Here is a 17,941-nt window from a genome sequence, read left to right on the forward strand (position 1 = left end):
CGATGCCCACGAAGGAGGTCTGGCTGACGAAGATCTCGGAGACGACCAGCTCGCTCACGGAGTCCTCCACCGGGTACTCCACCTGCCAGGTGATCTGCTGGGCCCCGGCCAGGCCACTGCTGTTGTCAACTCCGAAGTCCACTTGCAAGATCTCGTAGAAGGAGCCGTTTGCTCTGGAAAACAAACACATGGTAAAGTGCAGTTTAAAACGGGAGACTCAGCAGAATGTCAAGAACGCGGTCAATGTGCCGTATTCCTCTCTGTCAACCCAAGAGTGATGGCCAAGTTCAGCAAGTTGTATGGCGGCATTGGGAGGGCCTAATTCACAGGCTGCCCGTCGGTGACCCACTCCCCAGCGTGGACGGACCATCCGTCTCCAGGGCTCTGTGGAAGCAGGCTGTCCTTCCCTGAGTGAGCAGCTCGGACAGCACCTCATCTCTGAGCACCGCCACAGCTCTGTCCTCCCCAAGCCCACGCGCGCAAACGCCACGACCCAGGGCCACACACGGGACCTGGCCCCGGACCTGCATCTGGTGTCACCAGTACTCCTGGCACGAGGCGCGTGGATTCTGGCTGTTTCTAACTCTGCCTTCTACTTCGACCCCTGTGTCTACAGCCCGTGGTTCAGACTCTGAGCTTCAGGGTTTGGGGAGAATATGGGTGATCCCACGGGCTTGTGGGGGCGTCATGAGATCAAGAACGGGAAAGGGCCCCATCAAGTGCATGGTTCATGGCATAAACCATGAGCCACATAATAAGGTGCTGTAGTGGATTCTTCATTTCATCAGCCTAAAATGGGATGGGATGCAATGTAAAAAAAACCCACCTGCCTTCATTCAGGGAGTGACAACAATGTACATGTGTTGGGAGGAAGGGGAAGAAGGTGGACAGGGCACATACAAGTGAAAAGGACAAGTGTCACTATGGTATCCATCTACACAGGGAGAGCCTCTCATCACTGACATGGACTTGTAAGTTGTGGCCTGACTGTTGCGCTGACAGGAGAAGTTACTGGACAGAGTTAAAACAAAAAGCCACCCAGCATGGGATTTGTGAATGGCTTCTGCTCCATAAGCCTGTGTCCATCACCCTGATCCAGCTGCACCTACATCCAATGACTACGACAGCAGAGTCACAGCCTGAGTCACACCCACGAACCTGCTCCTTTACTGCCAATGGGCCTTCCTGGACCAAAATGATCTTGAAAGCCTCCTCCCTGCCTTTGGGGGTCTCAGGCAGGGTCCGCAGCCTAGCCACTCAACTCGTAAGCCGCTGGGAAAGAATTTTGAAAAAGAGCCTGTCACCTGCTGTTTGCCCCTCAGAATCTCCTACCATGGACAGCTCCCTCTCAATGAAGACTTAATAGGGTGGAAACCACTTTCCTTACACATATGCCAAGAGGTGCCAGAGGCAACAGTCAGCCATAGTATTGACAAAAACAGTTACAGTACAGCTGTAGCGTAGACGGAACTGAATTATGCTGACCTGCCCGACACGGACTTCTACCCCCAACAGAACTATGTTAGACTCCATCCAGAATCAGTCATGTCCAGCTTCCCCTCCACTTAGCCAAGGTTTAAAGAAACTCTCTGATACTGCTCTGTCCAATACAGTGGCCACTGGCCAGAAGTGGCTATTTAAACTGAAGTATAAGTTTATTAAAATTACACAGCCAGATGGTACGAGCTGGCTGGGTGTGAGCACGTGAGAGCTATGAATCCTCAAGTATCTATTTGTACCTGTGGTTTTGCAAGGGGAAGGGAATGTGTGATGAAAAGGGGACCCAGCCTCATGAGACGGTGACAGTGGGCTCAGGTGGGAACCCCTCACAGGGGACCCCTGTTTACCTGGGCACGGCCAGAGGGAGTTCAGGATCTTAGCAACTTGGGCCCTGAGTTTTCAGCTTCAGTCACCCCCATTTCCCATCCGCCACACCCCAGCCTAAAGTCACACCTCTGATCACAGGGACTCTCCACTTACTCATCTGTTAAATCTCCTCCTGTAAGAAACGCTCGGCCCCTATCAGATCAGATTTTCAGTTTCTCTTTGAGCTGCTCCCTGCTTGTAACCAGATCTAAGGAGCCATTTCTAACACCTCCTGGGTCTCAGCACTCAGCAAACCTCAGAGAAGCCTGCACGGAGAAAGTGAAAATCCAGGGCAACAAGAAAAGGGGTGTAACTCTCTGTCATCAGCAGTTTAATCCTGCTACATCCAAGCTCTGGGCTTGGGGTACAGAAGTGGCCAGTCTGTGGGCTAAGAGGGCAGGGTCTGTGTGGGACGGCTGCCTCCACCCCCCTTAACTGTGTGCTCTTCCTTTCTCCTCTGACTTTCCAGCCTGTGAGCTGGACCAACTACAGGAACCTGCCCAAGTCCAGCTACGAATGGAATAGCAATCCCGTTGGAGTCACTTTGATGCATAAATTTTAATTTTAGGTCATTTCTCTCAAGCCAGAAGACTTTAAGGCAGCTGGCATGCCTGCTAATAAGTCCATTTCTATGGAAATGGGTTTATTACTATTAATTTTACCTGCTCCTGATCTATTCTTGATAAGCCTTCCCATTTGGAAAAGCGCTCCAAGACTCTCTCAATTTAATAATTACTAACTGCCTTTGAGGAATCAGGATCAGTGTTTCAGTCATGAGCTATTCATTAGGTATTTTTCTTTTCCCTGGGATGGAGGGGTGTGTGTGTGTGTGTGTGTGTGTGTGTGTGTGTGTGTGTGTGTGTTGGGAGGGGTCAGGCAGGAACACCACTTGGCTGTTTCTCCCCTCAAGCTAAAACACACAGCATCTTCCCAAAATGACTTGCTTCCCAGAAGCCCTGTTTCCCACAGAAAACCTGTCCCTTAATAAAAGCTGAGCCTCCTCCCTGGGACCCCTGGGGTGAGGCTGAGACAGCTTCTGAGTGCACGGCGTGGCTACAGCTCAGACGTGCCAGCAAGGAGGGGAGTTGGGGGCGAGGAGACAGATGGGAGAACCAGCCCGGCAGCTGGTCCCCAGGAGCCACAACGCAGCCATTTCCCAGCAGATCCTTCATGGTGACAATAATGGATGTGTTGCAGAGGGGAGCAGGGGAGGCCATGGGGGAGCGGGAGGGAGGGAGAAATAAAGAAGGAAAGAGTTCAAAAGCTCGAAGTGTTCTCCAGCAGGCTGTACCGTTTACAGAGATTATTTCCCTCCCCACAAGCGTCTAGATAATTCTGAGCTACCAGGCTGAGATGCTCAAGTTCTCCTCACATGAGTTTTCTCTAAAAATGGAGCAAGAGAGATTGTCTCTGATCTCAGGGCTTCTGCTTTTTCCTTATGGGTCTGTTTCTGGGCATTATTTTTAAAAGACGACCGAAGAGCAAAGTAAATACCAAACCATGATTACACTGAGCAGATGCCCCAGAACAGGCTTGCGGGTCGCTCACAGTAAATGCAATTTGACCGAAACCTGACTTCACACCATCAGGACACAGATGTGCCCAGACTGCTGACCGTGGCAGCTGACCCAGTGCCTGGACGCTTGCAGGAGCTTCACGCCTATTTGTTTAGTTCCCTGAACACACTCAACAGATCCAGCAGGACACCCTGTAAGTTCTAGTGGGGGCGGGTGTCATTTTTATTCTGGGAGACAGACAGGGAACTACCAGTCAGCTGGGTCTTGAGACAGTCTCCTGCCTGCCTGGTAAGTACATTTACACACTCTTCGCTTTGAGAAGACACATCTGTCTCCACTAATAGAAGGTAGTTCTTTTTTTTTTTTTTTTAAGACTTTATTTTTCAGAGCAGTTTTAGGTTCACAGCGAAAATGAGAGAAAGGTACAAAGATTTCCCATAAAACTCTGATCTTCCCCCCATGCACAGCCTCCCTCGTTATCAACATCCCCCATCAGATGGTTCAACTTGTTACAATGGATGAACCTACATGGACACATCATTATCGCCTGCAGTCTACAGGGTACATTATAGCTCACTCTTGGTTTTTGCACATTCTGTGGGTTTGGACAAATGTATAAGGACATGTACCCACCATTATGGTCTCATACAGAGTGTTTCCACTGCCCTAAAAATCCTCTGTGCTCTGCCTGCTCATCCCTCCCTTCCCTCGAACCCCTGGCCACCACTGATCTTTTTACTGTCTCCATGGTTTTGCCTTTTCCGGAATGTCACAGAGTTGGAATCCTACAGGATGGAGCCTTTTCAGATTGGCTTCCTTGACTTGGTGATATGCATTTAAGTCATATGCGTTCGTCCCTGACTTTTCACTGCTTGACAGCTCATTTCTTTCCAGCATTGAATAACATTCTGCTGTCTGGATGGACCACAGTTTACTTATCCATTCACTCACTGAAGGACATCTTGGTGGCTTCCAAGTTTTGGCAACTATGAACAAAAGCTGCTATAAACATCCGTGTGCAGGTTTTTGTGTGGACATACGTTTTCACTTCCTTTGGGCAAATACCAAGAAGCATAACTGCTGAATCTTACGAACATTAATTTTTCAAAAGCCAAAACCTATTATTAATACCATGGTCACTACAGTCCCTGGCATAGCCACTTATTCAGTGACATTGATTAAGCACTCAGTATGTGTCAGCCACTGAGAATTCACCGGTAGACAAAACAGATGAGATTCCTGTCTTAAGAGTCCGGTGAAAAAATAAATAAGGTAAGTCTGGGTCATGATCAATGCTATCCTAAAAATAAACTAGAAGAATAAAATTTCTTTTATTTTAAAAGAATTTAAATACATTCTTTCAATTTAAAAGAAATACAATTTTAACACAGTCACTTTTAATTTTAAAATAGAATATACATTACAACAGGAGACAATGAAAAGTGTGTACAGGGAAGTCCTCTGTAAGGAGCTGACACTTGAGCTGAGACCTTAAGGATGGATAGAAGCCTAACAGACCCTCAGCAAATGTTTGTTGAATGAATGAATAAACCTATTTTAAGCTAAAACAAATCATGGGGAGATTCTATCCCAAATCAGCAGCAGGAACACAAAAGTGCTAACTCAGAAAGAACGTCCTTCAAGTCTTTGCTTACACACCCCCTGCTTCTGACCACACACACCCCTCGAAGGCGTCATCCCCCATCCCTGCGAGTCTGGGTCCATCAGGTTTTCCACGGCTCTCACCTTCCAGTACGCTAAGTGAGTGATCTGTTGGTTTTCTTTCCCTCTCTCTCTCTCTCTCACACACACACACAGGAGTGTAAGTGCCAGGTAAGCAGGGATTTTTGCCTGTTTTGCTCACTACCGTGTCCCTAGCACTTAGAACACTGCCTAGGACACAGTTGGTGCTCGTGAAACATCGGTTGAAGGAGTCACTGAATATCAAACAACAGTTTGAGCGAGAGCTCAGAGGAACATGTGCTTTAGTGAAGCCAGAGAGGCCGTGCTACGGTGTTGGGAGGAGAGAGAAAGGGGAGGTCAGGGGAGGCTTCCCGGAGGAGGCTGGCCTTGGGCTGACCTTTGAAGAAGGGGCTCGAACAACAGGCAGCAGCTACAGCCTCTCTGCTTGGGGTGCCTCATCACACATCACACCCTCTCTCCCCCTCCAGACGTCCTCCCCACTCCATGACTCCCCCACCCCCAACACCAGTCCTCCCAGAGAGGAACCGGGCAAATCCCTGCTCTCCAGCCCCAGCAACGGGGCAGAGGTTCCTTAATCCGTCTCTCTGCCTGTCACACAGCTCTTGTCACCAGGGCCGCATGGCCAGCTCTCGGAATAGGGCATGAATAAATCATCTCCTTCTGCAATTTCATAAAACCCAGGCGCCACCTCCTCTTTCCTGTGTTGTCAAAGGCAGCACCGCTCTCCCCGAGCTTGCTGTGGGAAACGTTTCAGGGTGACGAACCAGGCTGAGGTCGGCCATTAAAGGTCTAAAAATATTTAAGAGTCCCTAGTTTAGAGCAGGGACTTTTGAGCTCAAAACCTTCTCTCCTCATTGGTTTAATTTCAAGACTTCTCATCATTAAATTGCTATCTAGAACTTAAAAAAAAAAAAATCATAAGACTGTGTCAAATGGGAACACTTCAAGAACAGGGGTTCTTTTATTGCATTTCTAGCTGATTAGGAAATTTAAATAGAAAACCTAAAGGTTACAACGTAGAATCTGGGCTGCATATGGCCAGGGCCACAGTCCCTGCTTAACCACCTCCACTGCTGTGTTTTCACAAAATTTGAACTGGCTGCCGATAGTTTTAAATGCAGAATGTTCACACCAAAAAACCAGTGCTTCTGATTTTTCTTCGAAAAAATTGGCCAGGCAACATTATCTGTCCCGTGACCCGTGTGGCAACAGTCCACTGGAGCAGCAGGGGCCATCCCCACCAGTGGGGCTGAAACTCCCCAGTCGGCCTCCGAAGACCATCTGATTCATTTATCATGTCCCCCAGGTCCCCACAGACGTCTGTGATCTCTGAGAAAACACGTTTTATTTTTGCCCTTCTGAGTAAACACCTGATGTGTGCGACTCCAGCTCACAAACAATTCCTCATTCTTGTGGGAGTTTGTCTCTCAACACCCTCCTGCTTTGGTGTTACCACGAGACCCAGTTCCTAACCATGGCTCTGGGCTCAGCGGTGAATCCTGACCTCAACTCCTCAGCCGGGTGGGGGACACTTCCCAGGCATGTGAAATCTTAATAGAAAATTCCAATTTGGGCTTGGGCTGTCTTCTCAAGAAGAGGTGTAAAATCTCAACTGCTGTGTGACGGCCTCTTCAACCAGCTGAACTAAGAACTGAAAAAAAAAATCAGGGTGAAAAGGAAGGGGTACAAATGAGAATAAATATTCCCAAATCGCTGGGGACCCAGAATAGCCAAAACAATCTTTGAGAAGAAGGATAAAGTTGGCAGACTCCCATTTCCCCCATTTTAAGACTTACTACAAAGCTTCAGTACTCAAGGCACAGGTCTAAGAATGGACATATAAATCAACGGAACAGAACTGGGAGTCTAGAAGTAAGCCCTTATGTTTATGAGTAAGTGATTTTCAGCTAGGCTGCCAAGACACTTGAAAGAAGAAAAGAACAATCTTTTCAACAAGTGGTGTTGGGACAATCGGACATTCGCAGAAGAATTGCTCCGGAACCCTACTCCACACCATAAACAAAAATGGACACAAAGTGGATCCAAGAGCTAAGTGTAAGAGCTAAAATTATAAAAACATAGGCAATAATCTTCGTGACCCTGGTTTAGGCAATGAGTTCTCAGATATGACACCAAAAACGCAAGCACCAAAAAAAAAAAAAAAAACCTCCCATGGAAAACAATATGGAGGTTCCTGAAAAAAAAAACAAAAATAAAGCTACCATATGATCCAACAATTCCACTCCTGGGTACATATTCAGAAAAGACAAAATCTCTAATTCAAAAAGATCCATGCAACCCCAATGCTCATAGCAGCACAATTTACAATAGACAAGACGTGGAAATAACCCAGGTACCCATCAGCAGGTGATATATATATGATGGGATATTACTCATCCATATAAAAGAATGAAATAACGCCATTAGCAGCAACATGGATGGACCTAGAGATGATCATACTAAGTGAAGAAAGTCAGACAGAGAAAGACAAATATCATATGATACCACTTACATGTGAAATCTAAAAAATAATACAAACGAATTTATTGACAAAACAGAAACAGACTCACAGACATAGAAAATAAACTTATAGTCACCAAAGGGGAAAGGGAGGCGGGAGGGATAAATTAGGAGTCTAGGATTAACATAAACAAACTACTATACATAAAATAGATAAGGATTTTCTGTAGAGCACAGGGAACTATACTTAATATCTTGTAATAACCTATGATGGAAAATAATTTAAAATATATGTATCTGTGTGTATGTGTGTGTGTGTGTGTGTATCTGAATCACTTTGCTATGTACCTGAAACTAACACATCGTAAATCAACTATGGTCCAATTTAAAAAAAGAAAAGAAAGCTACTGCCATCAACTCTCCCTTGCTTTGTTTATTCTTTCATTGAAACCTCGAATACGTTTTTCTGCAGCAAATCCTCCCAGAAACTCTCCATCCAACTCAAACCAGCTTATGATAAGTCAACAAACCCATTGCCCCACTTTCCAACCACAGAAAAAAAAAATGACATTAAATTCTTCTTTTTTCCATTTTTTAAATATTTTGAAGTACCTCGCAGACTGGTGTGTGACCTTATTTTTGCTTACCAACATTTTCCCAGGGCTGAAAACAATAAATCTTGATAATGAGCAAACACCGTAGACACCTCCACTCTCTCAGCTGCCAAATCCAGGACGATTTCTCACACTAACAACTCACCCTCACTTCCAGCTGATTTGATTTTATCAGCATCACCATGACAAGCCTGGAGACAGTGAAGACAATTGCCACAATTAATTCTTCCCCCTCTGCCTCGGTCTTTCTGACAACATCCCGAAAACCCTTCTGGGAAATGACGGCCCAGAAATCATCTCACACCAGTTTCCTGAATACACCATCTCAGAGTCGCCCCCCTCTCTGTTTCTTCCTGTTACCAACCTTGAGGAACACTCTTGTTCTGCAAAATGACTCAGGGAATCCAGGGCTGCTGGAGCCCCCTTAAAGAGAAAGGCAAACCCAGGCTGGCTGACGTGAGAAATGACGCACGGGCTCTGGGCATGTGCGCAGAGGGTGGCGGGCACACAGGGCCTCGTTGGGGCTCCTCGGGGTTCCTGGGGGTGCACAGTCATGGCCACCCTTGAGAGCAGGGCCAGGTATCTGTTATTTTGATTTATAACATAGTGTTAATTGTTGAGTAAAAAATATATTCCCAGGAGCCAAAATTCAAAAAGTACGAAAGAAGGTAACAGCAAAAAGTCTTCCTCCCTTGTCCGGGGTTTGCAGATACAAATTACTGTATATGAAGAAGATAAACAACAAGGACCTACTGCAGAGCACAGGGAACCATAGTCAATACGTTGTAATAGCCTATAATGAAAAAGAATATATATATATATATGTAACTGAACCACGATGCTGTAGACCAGAAACTAACAGTGTTGTAAAGCAACTATACTTCAATTAAAAATAAATAAATATAAATACATACATACATGGAAAAATAAGAAGTGTTCCTTCTACTGCTGGCCTCCAAGTCCTCAGCTGAAGTCCTCTGACGTTATTAGCTTTCTTTCTTTTTTTTTTAATTGAAGTACAGTTGACTTACAGTATTGTGTTAGTTCCAAGTGTACAGCAGAGGGATTCAGTTAGACACATATGTGTAAATACATACACATAGACGCTGAGCCATTGATTCACACCTGCACGCTGAGCGAGAGGACCACGTCCCCAGCTCTGTGCCTGGCCCAGTGGCATACACGAGCAGAGTCACTCGCAGAAAACTCTGATTATTCTTCAGAGTCTGCTTCAAAGCGAACACCTCTCTCCTGCCGTGTGGCACAGGACTCCCCTTCACCCAGACTGGGAAAGGCCTCGTTAAACGGGGATTCTTCTGCGGCCTCGGGGCGGGCTGGCTCCTCCAAGGAGCATAGCTGCTGATGAGGCCGAGGTCCCGGGGTCGCGCCCTGCGCGTGCTGGTTGGCTGGGCTCCTCCGGGTGGCCGTGGAGGGCACCTGTACGTCCAGCACACTGCGGGCTGCCCTGGTCACCAGGGGCCCGCTGGCGGAGGCAATCAGTGCCACTCATCCCCCGTCCTGGTGGTGTCCCTGCTGAGATACAGGAGCAACATCCCACACGAAGGGTTTCACCGGGCTCCCCATTAAGAAGGCTGCAACAATAGATGATCGGGGTACGTTCGTGGCCGACCCAGCAAAGGCCACGTCCAAGACGAGCAGCCCGCAGAACCCTAGATCACGTTCACCTAAAGCAAAGTTTAAAGACCACAGACGTCTGACTGTAAGTACGAGGGGGATTCATGGCTCTCAGAGGGGTGGGGTCAGAAGGTGCAAGAATTGTGAGGTTGATACCTACCACCTGGACTTGTCTCCCAAATTCCAGACTCTTTTATCCAACTGCCTATTCATCGGCTCCAGTTAGAAATCCAAACAGCATCCCCAGCTTGACACTGAACCTCTGGGGGTGAAGCCCATCCCCCACCACATGCTCTTCCCCATCGAAGGCAAAGCCAGCCGCCCATCCGGTTACTCAGGTCAAAGCCTTGTCTGATGATCCTGAGCCCCTCCCTTTCCTCAGTAGCCCGCACATGTTCCGTGCAGAAAGCCTGTCTCGTCTGCCTGGGAAATAAATATTTTTAAATATCTTCACTCTCCCCACAGCCTGCTGCTCCTACACTGGCCCAAGCCACTGTCCCCTCTTGCCCGGGTTACTATAGTCACCTCCGAAACGATCTCTCGCTCCCGCCCTCGCCCCCTGCCCTCCACTATGTTTTCTTTACACAGTAGCCAGAGTTCTCCTGTTCAAAAAGAAGTCAGGTATCTTCACTGTCCTGTTCAAAACCCTTGCGGGATTCTCATCTCATTCACATAAAAGCTGATTTCCTTACAAGGATCTATATGGCCCTGCACAACCCGGCCCCCTCTGCCGCAATGCCCGGTCCCTCCCTGGTCATCTGTGCGACCATTGCCCCCTCCATCGCTCTGTCCAAGCCACAGCGGTCCCTCACTGTTCCTGCAGCATGAGGCTCGCTGCTGCCTCGAGGTCTTCCCGCTGCCTCCCCCTTCTCCCTGGCCCCTCTTCCCACCAGTGTCTGCACAGCGCACCTTCAGGACTTGCCTTAAATGCTGCCGTCTAAGTGAGGTCTCCTTAAGGGACCCTGCGGAAAGCCCCATCTCCTACCCTGGCCAGCCCCTCACCCTCCCTGCTGTCTCTCAACATCGAACATACTCTTTATTTGCTTGCTTTTGCTATGGGCTGTTTCTGTCTCTGAGACGGTAAACTCAATGCGGGCAGGGATGTTTCTCCTTCATGTTCCCTGCAATGCCTCCAACGCCTGGAAAAGCACCTGGCCCATAGGAGGGACTCCATAAATATGTCATGAATGAATGAAGGAAGGAACGAACGAACGAACGAGCTGTGAACCTCAGAGTTCACGCTTCAACCCCACGCCTCATTGTCTTCCCCAGAGTGTGACACCTGGATCCTTGTGTGTGAGGTCCTTTCTGTCCGTCTCCGGCTGGGACCATCCATGCATCGCTCAGTCCCTTCCAATGTACGTAACCAACCATGGGCATCTTCATAACAGCGTCAGGAAAGACTGGATTTTCTGAGTCTCAGCATCCCTGCACAGGGCCTTCCATCAGTCTATGCATCACAAGATGGGAAATTCAGACCGGGAGGCTCACTGTTGCCAAGTAGCTGCTTCTTTTGGTCACTCTCTCTGTGCTCCATGGAGCTGGGGATTTTTGCATTTTCTCCAGAGTTTACAGGGGTCAACGGTGAGAGTGTTCGTGTGACACCAGCTCCTCAGCCATTCCTGGACTGGGAGTCACCAGTGCTATTTTTATTTTTTTCATTGTGGTAAGAACATTTCACACAAAAGCTACCCTCTCAACAAATTGTAAGAATACAGTACCGTATTGTTAACCGCGAGTGCCATATTGTATACAACACAACTCTAGAAGCTACACGCCTCGCATCCAGCGCTAGCGTTCTGGAGGCGTGCTGTTACAAAGGACTCAGCAGCAAGCAGGGATGACGGGGGCCACTTGCCCAAAGAGCACCACACTTGATGATGATGTCAGTTTTCTCTAAGCAGGGACAATGTCTACCTTCGGTTCTGGTGCTCTCAAAGCTCATGCTTTGAGCGCCTCCAGACCACCTGGAATTATTTCGAACGCCGCAAAAGCAAAGGCCAAAAGATGAAAGACAAGACAGACAGACAGAGGGACACGCCGGGGTGTTCAAAAGCAAATCCACAGAAAATCTTCAATCTCATTAACCTTGAAGTTGAGTAGAATTGAGAGGATCCCACAAGTAGGCTGACATTCTGAATGCCACTAGGGTAAAAAAAAAAAATCAGATTAGAATTCTTGTAACCTTCAATTTACCGGGTAGCTTTTCAATAAATGTCAGCTGGGCAGAAATTCAATGGCAGTGATTTGCAGGCTCCGGTCATCCCACAGTGTGTAAATCTCCCGAAGTGAAGGGCTCTCCTTCAGGAAACAGGAATTCTCCTGTCACCAATTAATTAAAACCCAATGATCCCATTGCACCTCCTCCTTGGCCCATTGTATCCATTCCGACAGCCTCAAAAAATCTTTCTTAGAGGCCAATTACGCTGCAGTAATTAGGTCTTAAGTCAACCACAATTACAAAGGATTATGTGCCTGTAGCTTCTCCGACTTCTCCTTTGCTGATTATATCTATTCAGGCACTCCTGGAATTATTTTCCTGGAATTGAGCCTAAACCTATCCTGCTGTATTTTTAAGAGAGACTAATTTGGTCCCAAGGAGCAAGTATGAACTAGAATCATGCATGAAGTAATAGGAAACAGTGGTAAACAGTTGGGGTATTTTTTTTTTTTTTTTTTTGGTCTCACAAAGGCAGCTCATACACCCAGTTACAGGATGCAAAAATAAGACAGTCCAGGACAGGGAAAGTCCTCCGTGCACAGGTTCCAGGGACTTGAGTTCACACAGGATGCATGTGCCAGCACTGTGAACTTGTCTGAGCTCACCCGACATCAGTCTCATTTCCCACTTCCGAAGGCTCTCAAGGAGTGAAAATGATGCCACATAATGATGAGATCCGATGTAAGTCAGCACCAGGTCAGACCTCAGAGGAGGACGGCCACTAATTGGCCTGAAACAACGGAATGAAAGGTGACATGTGTTCTGGTGGCTGAGCCACGCTGCACTAATGAGCTGCCCTGTGGCATGCGATGGCCATCCGGCCAGCTGACCTTTGGCATCATGTCCCCACGCATCCTCCACCCCCAGAGGAGGGGCGCAAGAATGCTGGGAGGCAAAGCATGCCAGGGTGAAGAGGGCAGGTTTTGGACTGACATCCGAACAAAGAGAATTTCCTACTTCAGCTCTGAACCTTCAAGGTCAGTGCCTGCAAAGCCGGTATCCTGGAAGACTCCATTCAGTCTTAAGGCCACAGTTTGCTCTCTCGGGTGCACGTGGGCTGATTCACCCTCGTGGGAGATGCTTGGAACCTGGGGACCACACTTTCTGGACACAGAATGAGAGCACGCTGTTGGCAGTGTGTGAGCCTCTAACGGAACTAAAAGTTAGGACCGTCCCAGACCACCAAGGTCAGCGCGCCTAGGAAGACGTAAAAAGAAGCTGTGGTTGGTCTACATCCAGGCTGTAATTCTGCTGGAGTTTCACAAACATATGCTCTCTGGCTGGGTCTCTGAGTTCTGGACTACGACTCATTCATTCAAGCATTTGATAAAACCTATCTGTGCATCTCCTGTGTGCCCAGCTCTGTGCTCAGCACCGGGGATCACCTGTGAGGAAGGCAAGTGGGGTTCCTGCTCTCCTGGGGTCTCTACTCAGGGGAAGGAAACAATTACAAAGCAAATATAAAAAAATAAGGCCACTATTAGATAGTGAATTTGACCGTCATTAGTAACCTTCCCTAAGCACCTGCTGTCCCTCATTTTCTGGACCCAGGAGAGGACTGTTCCTCTGGCCCATGTGAGGTCGGGTGGAGCCTGACCTGCACACCTTGTGTCTCCTTTCTGGGCATGTATTTTTTTTTAATTGAAATATAGTCAATTTACAATGTGTATAAGTTTCTGGTGTACAGCATAGTGACTCATCTATACATATGCATATATATATATATTCCTTTTCATATTCTTTTTCATTATGGGCCATTACAAAGTATTGAATATAGTCCCCTGTGCTCTACAGTAGGACCTTCTTGTTTATCTATTTTATATATAGTAGTTAGTATCTATAAATCCCAAACTCCCAATTTATTCCTCTCCTCTCCCTCCACCCCCACCCCTGGTTAACAATAAGTTTGTTTTCTATGTCTATGAGTCTGTCTCTGTTTTGTAAACAAATTCATTTGTGTCTCTTTTTTTTAGATTCCACATATAAGTGATATCATGTGGTATTTGTCTTTCTCTTTCTGGCTTGCTTCACTTAGTATGACAACCTCCAGGTCCATCCATGTTGCTGCAAATGGCATTATTTCATTCTTTTTTATGGCCAAGTAGTATTCCATTGTATAAATATACCACAACTTCTTTATCCAGTCATCTGTTGATGGACACTTGGGTTGCTTACAGGTCTTAGCCATTGTAAATAGTGCTGCTGTGAACACTGGGGTGCACGGATCTTTTTGAATTAGAGTTTCTTCTGGATAGATGTCTGGGCAAGTACTTAATCACTGGTCCAAATCTCTATTTCCACTGCCGCAGCAGCAGTGACTTTCAAGACTGAAGAAAGCCAGTGCCGACAAACAGAATCGTCTTTGCAAAGCACAGAAAGAAATGGGGTGGAGGAAACTGAAAACGTGCTCTCTTTTAGAGAGGAGATTCTGAGCAGGCAGAATTAAAGAGCACCTGCCTGGGAATGAAGGCAAGAGAAGCCAGGAGAGGTGGCGGAGGCAGGGATCCAGGGAGAGAATTGCGTCCGAAGGAGGTCCCAGCGCCAGCCAAGGAGCCGGCTTCACACCCTGGGCTGCCCCAGCACTGAAGCCAAAGTTTCCTCTCTGATATTTGGTTAGGCTGATTTAAGCCCTTTCTGCTTGCTACCGAAAAAAAAAAAAAAAAAAAGAAATGAATATGACAGCATTAAAGTCTATCATGAGGTGGAGATGCAGTATTTTACGAGACACAAGTGGCATTATTTTACTTGCCTCATAATTTCAACGGTGGTGACTTTCCACTGGCATTTAGCCATATTTCAACTGATAACGTGGGGAGAGCCAAACAGAGGAAATAAATCAGTCCCGAGTGCCAGGCAACCCTCCTTCCTTAAAGCCAGTCCTGTCTTCCACGGGCAGCCTCCTCTTCCCGGAAAACGGACCCGAGTGCCTGCATGAAACCTCCTTAAAAAGCCTAAGTTACTGCCATCACAACGACGCACCGCCCAACCCCATTCTAGACGTTCATCATGAAATCCAGGGAGACCAATTTCTAGTTTCTTTCCTCTTTCAAAATCTAGAGCTAGGTAGCCAGCCTCCAAGCAGAGCCCAACGAGGGAAGAACCCGCTGTTAAGACCATGCGACACCAGGACGACGTGATTCTGTGTTGCTACAGCTCAAACGGATCAAAATGAATTAAGCGTCTTTAGCAGTCTCTCAACCGCCTTGTGCTTTAAGTGTTCCGGCAAGTCTCTTAAGCAACGGTAATCAGACATTAAATGTTTTTAAAGGACTTCGTATTAGAAGACCGAGGCCGGGTTCAGCGGTAGTGTGCATGCTTAGCATGCATGAGATCCTTGGCTTCAATCTGCAGTACCTCCATTAAAAAAATTTGTTTTAATAAATAAATAAACCTAATGACCTTCCCCTCCTCTACAAAAAAGGTTAAAACAAACAAACAACAACAACAACAAAAAACAGCGGGAATTATTGTTTTAAAAAGACCAAAACATACTCAAGAGCTGCCACCGAAGGAAAGCTGGACATCCTTCCGGCCCCAGCGGTGCTGAGAACGTAGTGAGCCCAGGGCAGCCGTGACACCCGAGGCGAAGGGCTCTCCGTCCCGGCCAGCGCCCTCAGCAGGCAGGCATCCGCAAGCCCACATTCTGCCCACCGCCCACACGACGAAGTCTCAGCCCCGTCGCCTGGTGCATCCTGTGGTGGTCCCAGCGGGAAACAGGATTCCACTCACACTGGTGTAATGGAATAGTATTGGATGAGGGACTGTCTGCAAAAGCACAAGCAGGGATAAGAGAAATAACAAGGGATGCTGAAGAGGCCAGAGGTGAGCGGCAGCAGAAAGCTGTCACCACCCCTGAGTTTAAAGGGCCATGGGGGAGGTTGGGGGGAGAACAGTGTAGCTGGAGCTGGGTGAGAATTGCAGCCATGGATGTGGGGGGACCGGGGGTCATCATGCAGGACCTTTAGCCCTGGGGGGGCACATGCAGGAAGGACCTTTCTCTTCCTGCCCTCTGGTCTTCCACTAATGCCTCCCACTGGCTGAGCCCAGCCAGCAGCCAGCAGCAAGGGAGCCCAGGGGAAGCGATCTCTTGGCGTGAATTGCCCCCCCCCTGAAGCACACAGCAGGGAAGAGTGGAAGGCGGTGGTGCCTTGCAGGCTAATCGAGAACAAGCAGCCTGCTTGGTATTCGAGCTTCGCTTAGGTGGGAGGTGCCCTCCAGATCTGTCTCCCACGCCTCCCGCAGGGCTGGCTCAGGGGAGCGCCAGCCTGCCAGGCGGAATACAGCCCAGCACTCGGCTGTCTGTGTCTGGCTAGGATGAAGCACAAGAGAGATTCCGGGGGATTTGGGGTGGCAGGAGGATGGAATACAGAAATGCTAAACCACTGCAAGTTTTAACCATTGCAAACATCCTCCCAGGTGTCTTTCCTGCCTTAGCTGGAGCTGTCAGACCTAAGAATGCCTCTAAACAAAATGTCTCAAGCAGCCTGAGCCTGGCGGGGAGAGCGGGGGAGCTGAGGGCCTCACAGCGCTGATGAGAGGGTTTCGTGAGCCAGGGTGTGGAGCACGTAGGAAACAGCTGTTATCAGGATCACAGATGCCCAGATTCCACCCACAGAGATGGGACTTCTCTGCCCCCGATGTGAGCGGCCCCTCCCCTCACTCTCTCTCAGAGTTCATTCTACTTCTTATGCACAGCGCCCGGCCTCTGCAATTGGAAATTAGCTATTTAAGCACCTATACGGGTTTATTTTTGTCTCCCTCACTTGACTCTAAGCTCCAGAGGGTGGAAATTGTGTCCCTTCTGTCCACTCAATGCCCCCAGGGCACACACAGTGTCAGGTACATTTCAGGAGCTGAATGAAATCTTTGCAAGACTGAGGGAAAGACAAATGGGGTTCCTTCACAGGACTGCCAGGAAACAAGACCAGAGAAGCTTGCACCCGCCTAAGGTCGTGCATTTTTCTCCGGATGCTGCCCCATCCGTCCCTGCTGTCATCTGCTTGCTGAGAAACAGAAGCAGTGATGCTGATGCCAGGGCCCCTTCTGTCCCTCTCAGAGTGCTCCCACTGCCCCAGGACTCCCCGGACCCCGTGACCTGCCCAGAGCATCACTTGTGTAGACCCGACCTGCATCCACGACATCCTGGCCACAAGCCTCCCGAGGTCAAGAGGCTGTAAGGGGTGACGGGAGACGGATTTGGAAAGGCCGTGGAGGATGTGGGGGGAGCACGGTGCCAAGTCACAAGGAGCAGGCGAAGCAGTAGCCCGCATTCACAGCGCCGCCGCCAGACATGGGATGTGAGCAATTAGCTGTGCAAACAGCACGGCGCGGTGTCTGAAGGACACCTCAAGGAGCCGCAGCACAGCCAGCCAGCAGTCACGCCGGGAGACAGACGAAGGCGGAGCTCCAGATTTCAAGTGAACACATGACAGTTTGTACAGATGGTCGAAGTCCCCACCCTGCTCCCCAGTCCTGTGAGGTGAGGAGGGAGGGGAGCAGGGTGCTCTCATAAACCCCCGGAAACCCAGATCCCCGTGACCCCGGGCCACTTCCATTCAAAAGGATTACTGGGCCTCTTTGATTAAACGTTCCCCGTTTCCAGTAACTTTCCTAAAAATCCAATTTATTAATTTGGTTTAACTGTCAACTGGACAGCTCGCTCGGCCGCTTCCTTTTCACCCCAAACCTGTTTCCCAAAGAAAGAGATGGACTTTCCTGTTTCTGCTCCTTAGAAGTGGTCCGTCTTAAACGTTGTAATATTTCTTCCAAGGTGGCTTCAGGTAAGAGCAGAAGAGAAGTCCCTCGGTCTTTGGTGCCCTGAGAAAACTGGCTGCATGTCTGCCCCTGTCGGGCCCCGGCTGCATCCAACAAGCAAAGGTCTACTGATGCATTGAGTCCCTGGGTCCCACGGCCCCCGGACAATG

General features: G+C 48.4%; 1 protein-coding gene across 1 annotated transcript in view; it reads right to left on the minus strand.

Annotated features, from left to right (window-relative positions):
• LOC116661015 (transmembrane protein 132B-like) overlaps positions 1–17,941 on the minus strand; it is a 221,307-nt gene that overhangs the window by 315 nt on the left and 203,051 nt on the right. Inside the window, exon 4 of the mRNA XM_032472234.1 lies at positions 7–173. Within this exon, the coding sequence (XP_032328125.1) occupies positions 7–173 (167 nt within the window). The remainder of the gene's footprint in view (positions 1–6; positions 174–17,941) is intronic.

The sequence above is a fragment of the Camelus ferus genome, chromosome 32 (genome assembly GCF_009834535.1).
Source record: "Camelus ferus isolate YT-003-E chromosome 32, BCGSAC_Cfer_1.0, whole genome shotgun sequence".
NCBI classification, from domain to species: domain Eukaryota; kingdom Metazoa; phylum Chordata; class Mammalia; order Artiodactyla; family Camelidae; genus Camelus; species Camelus ferus.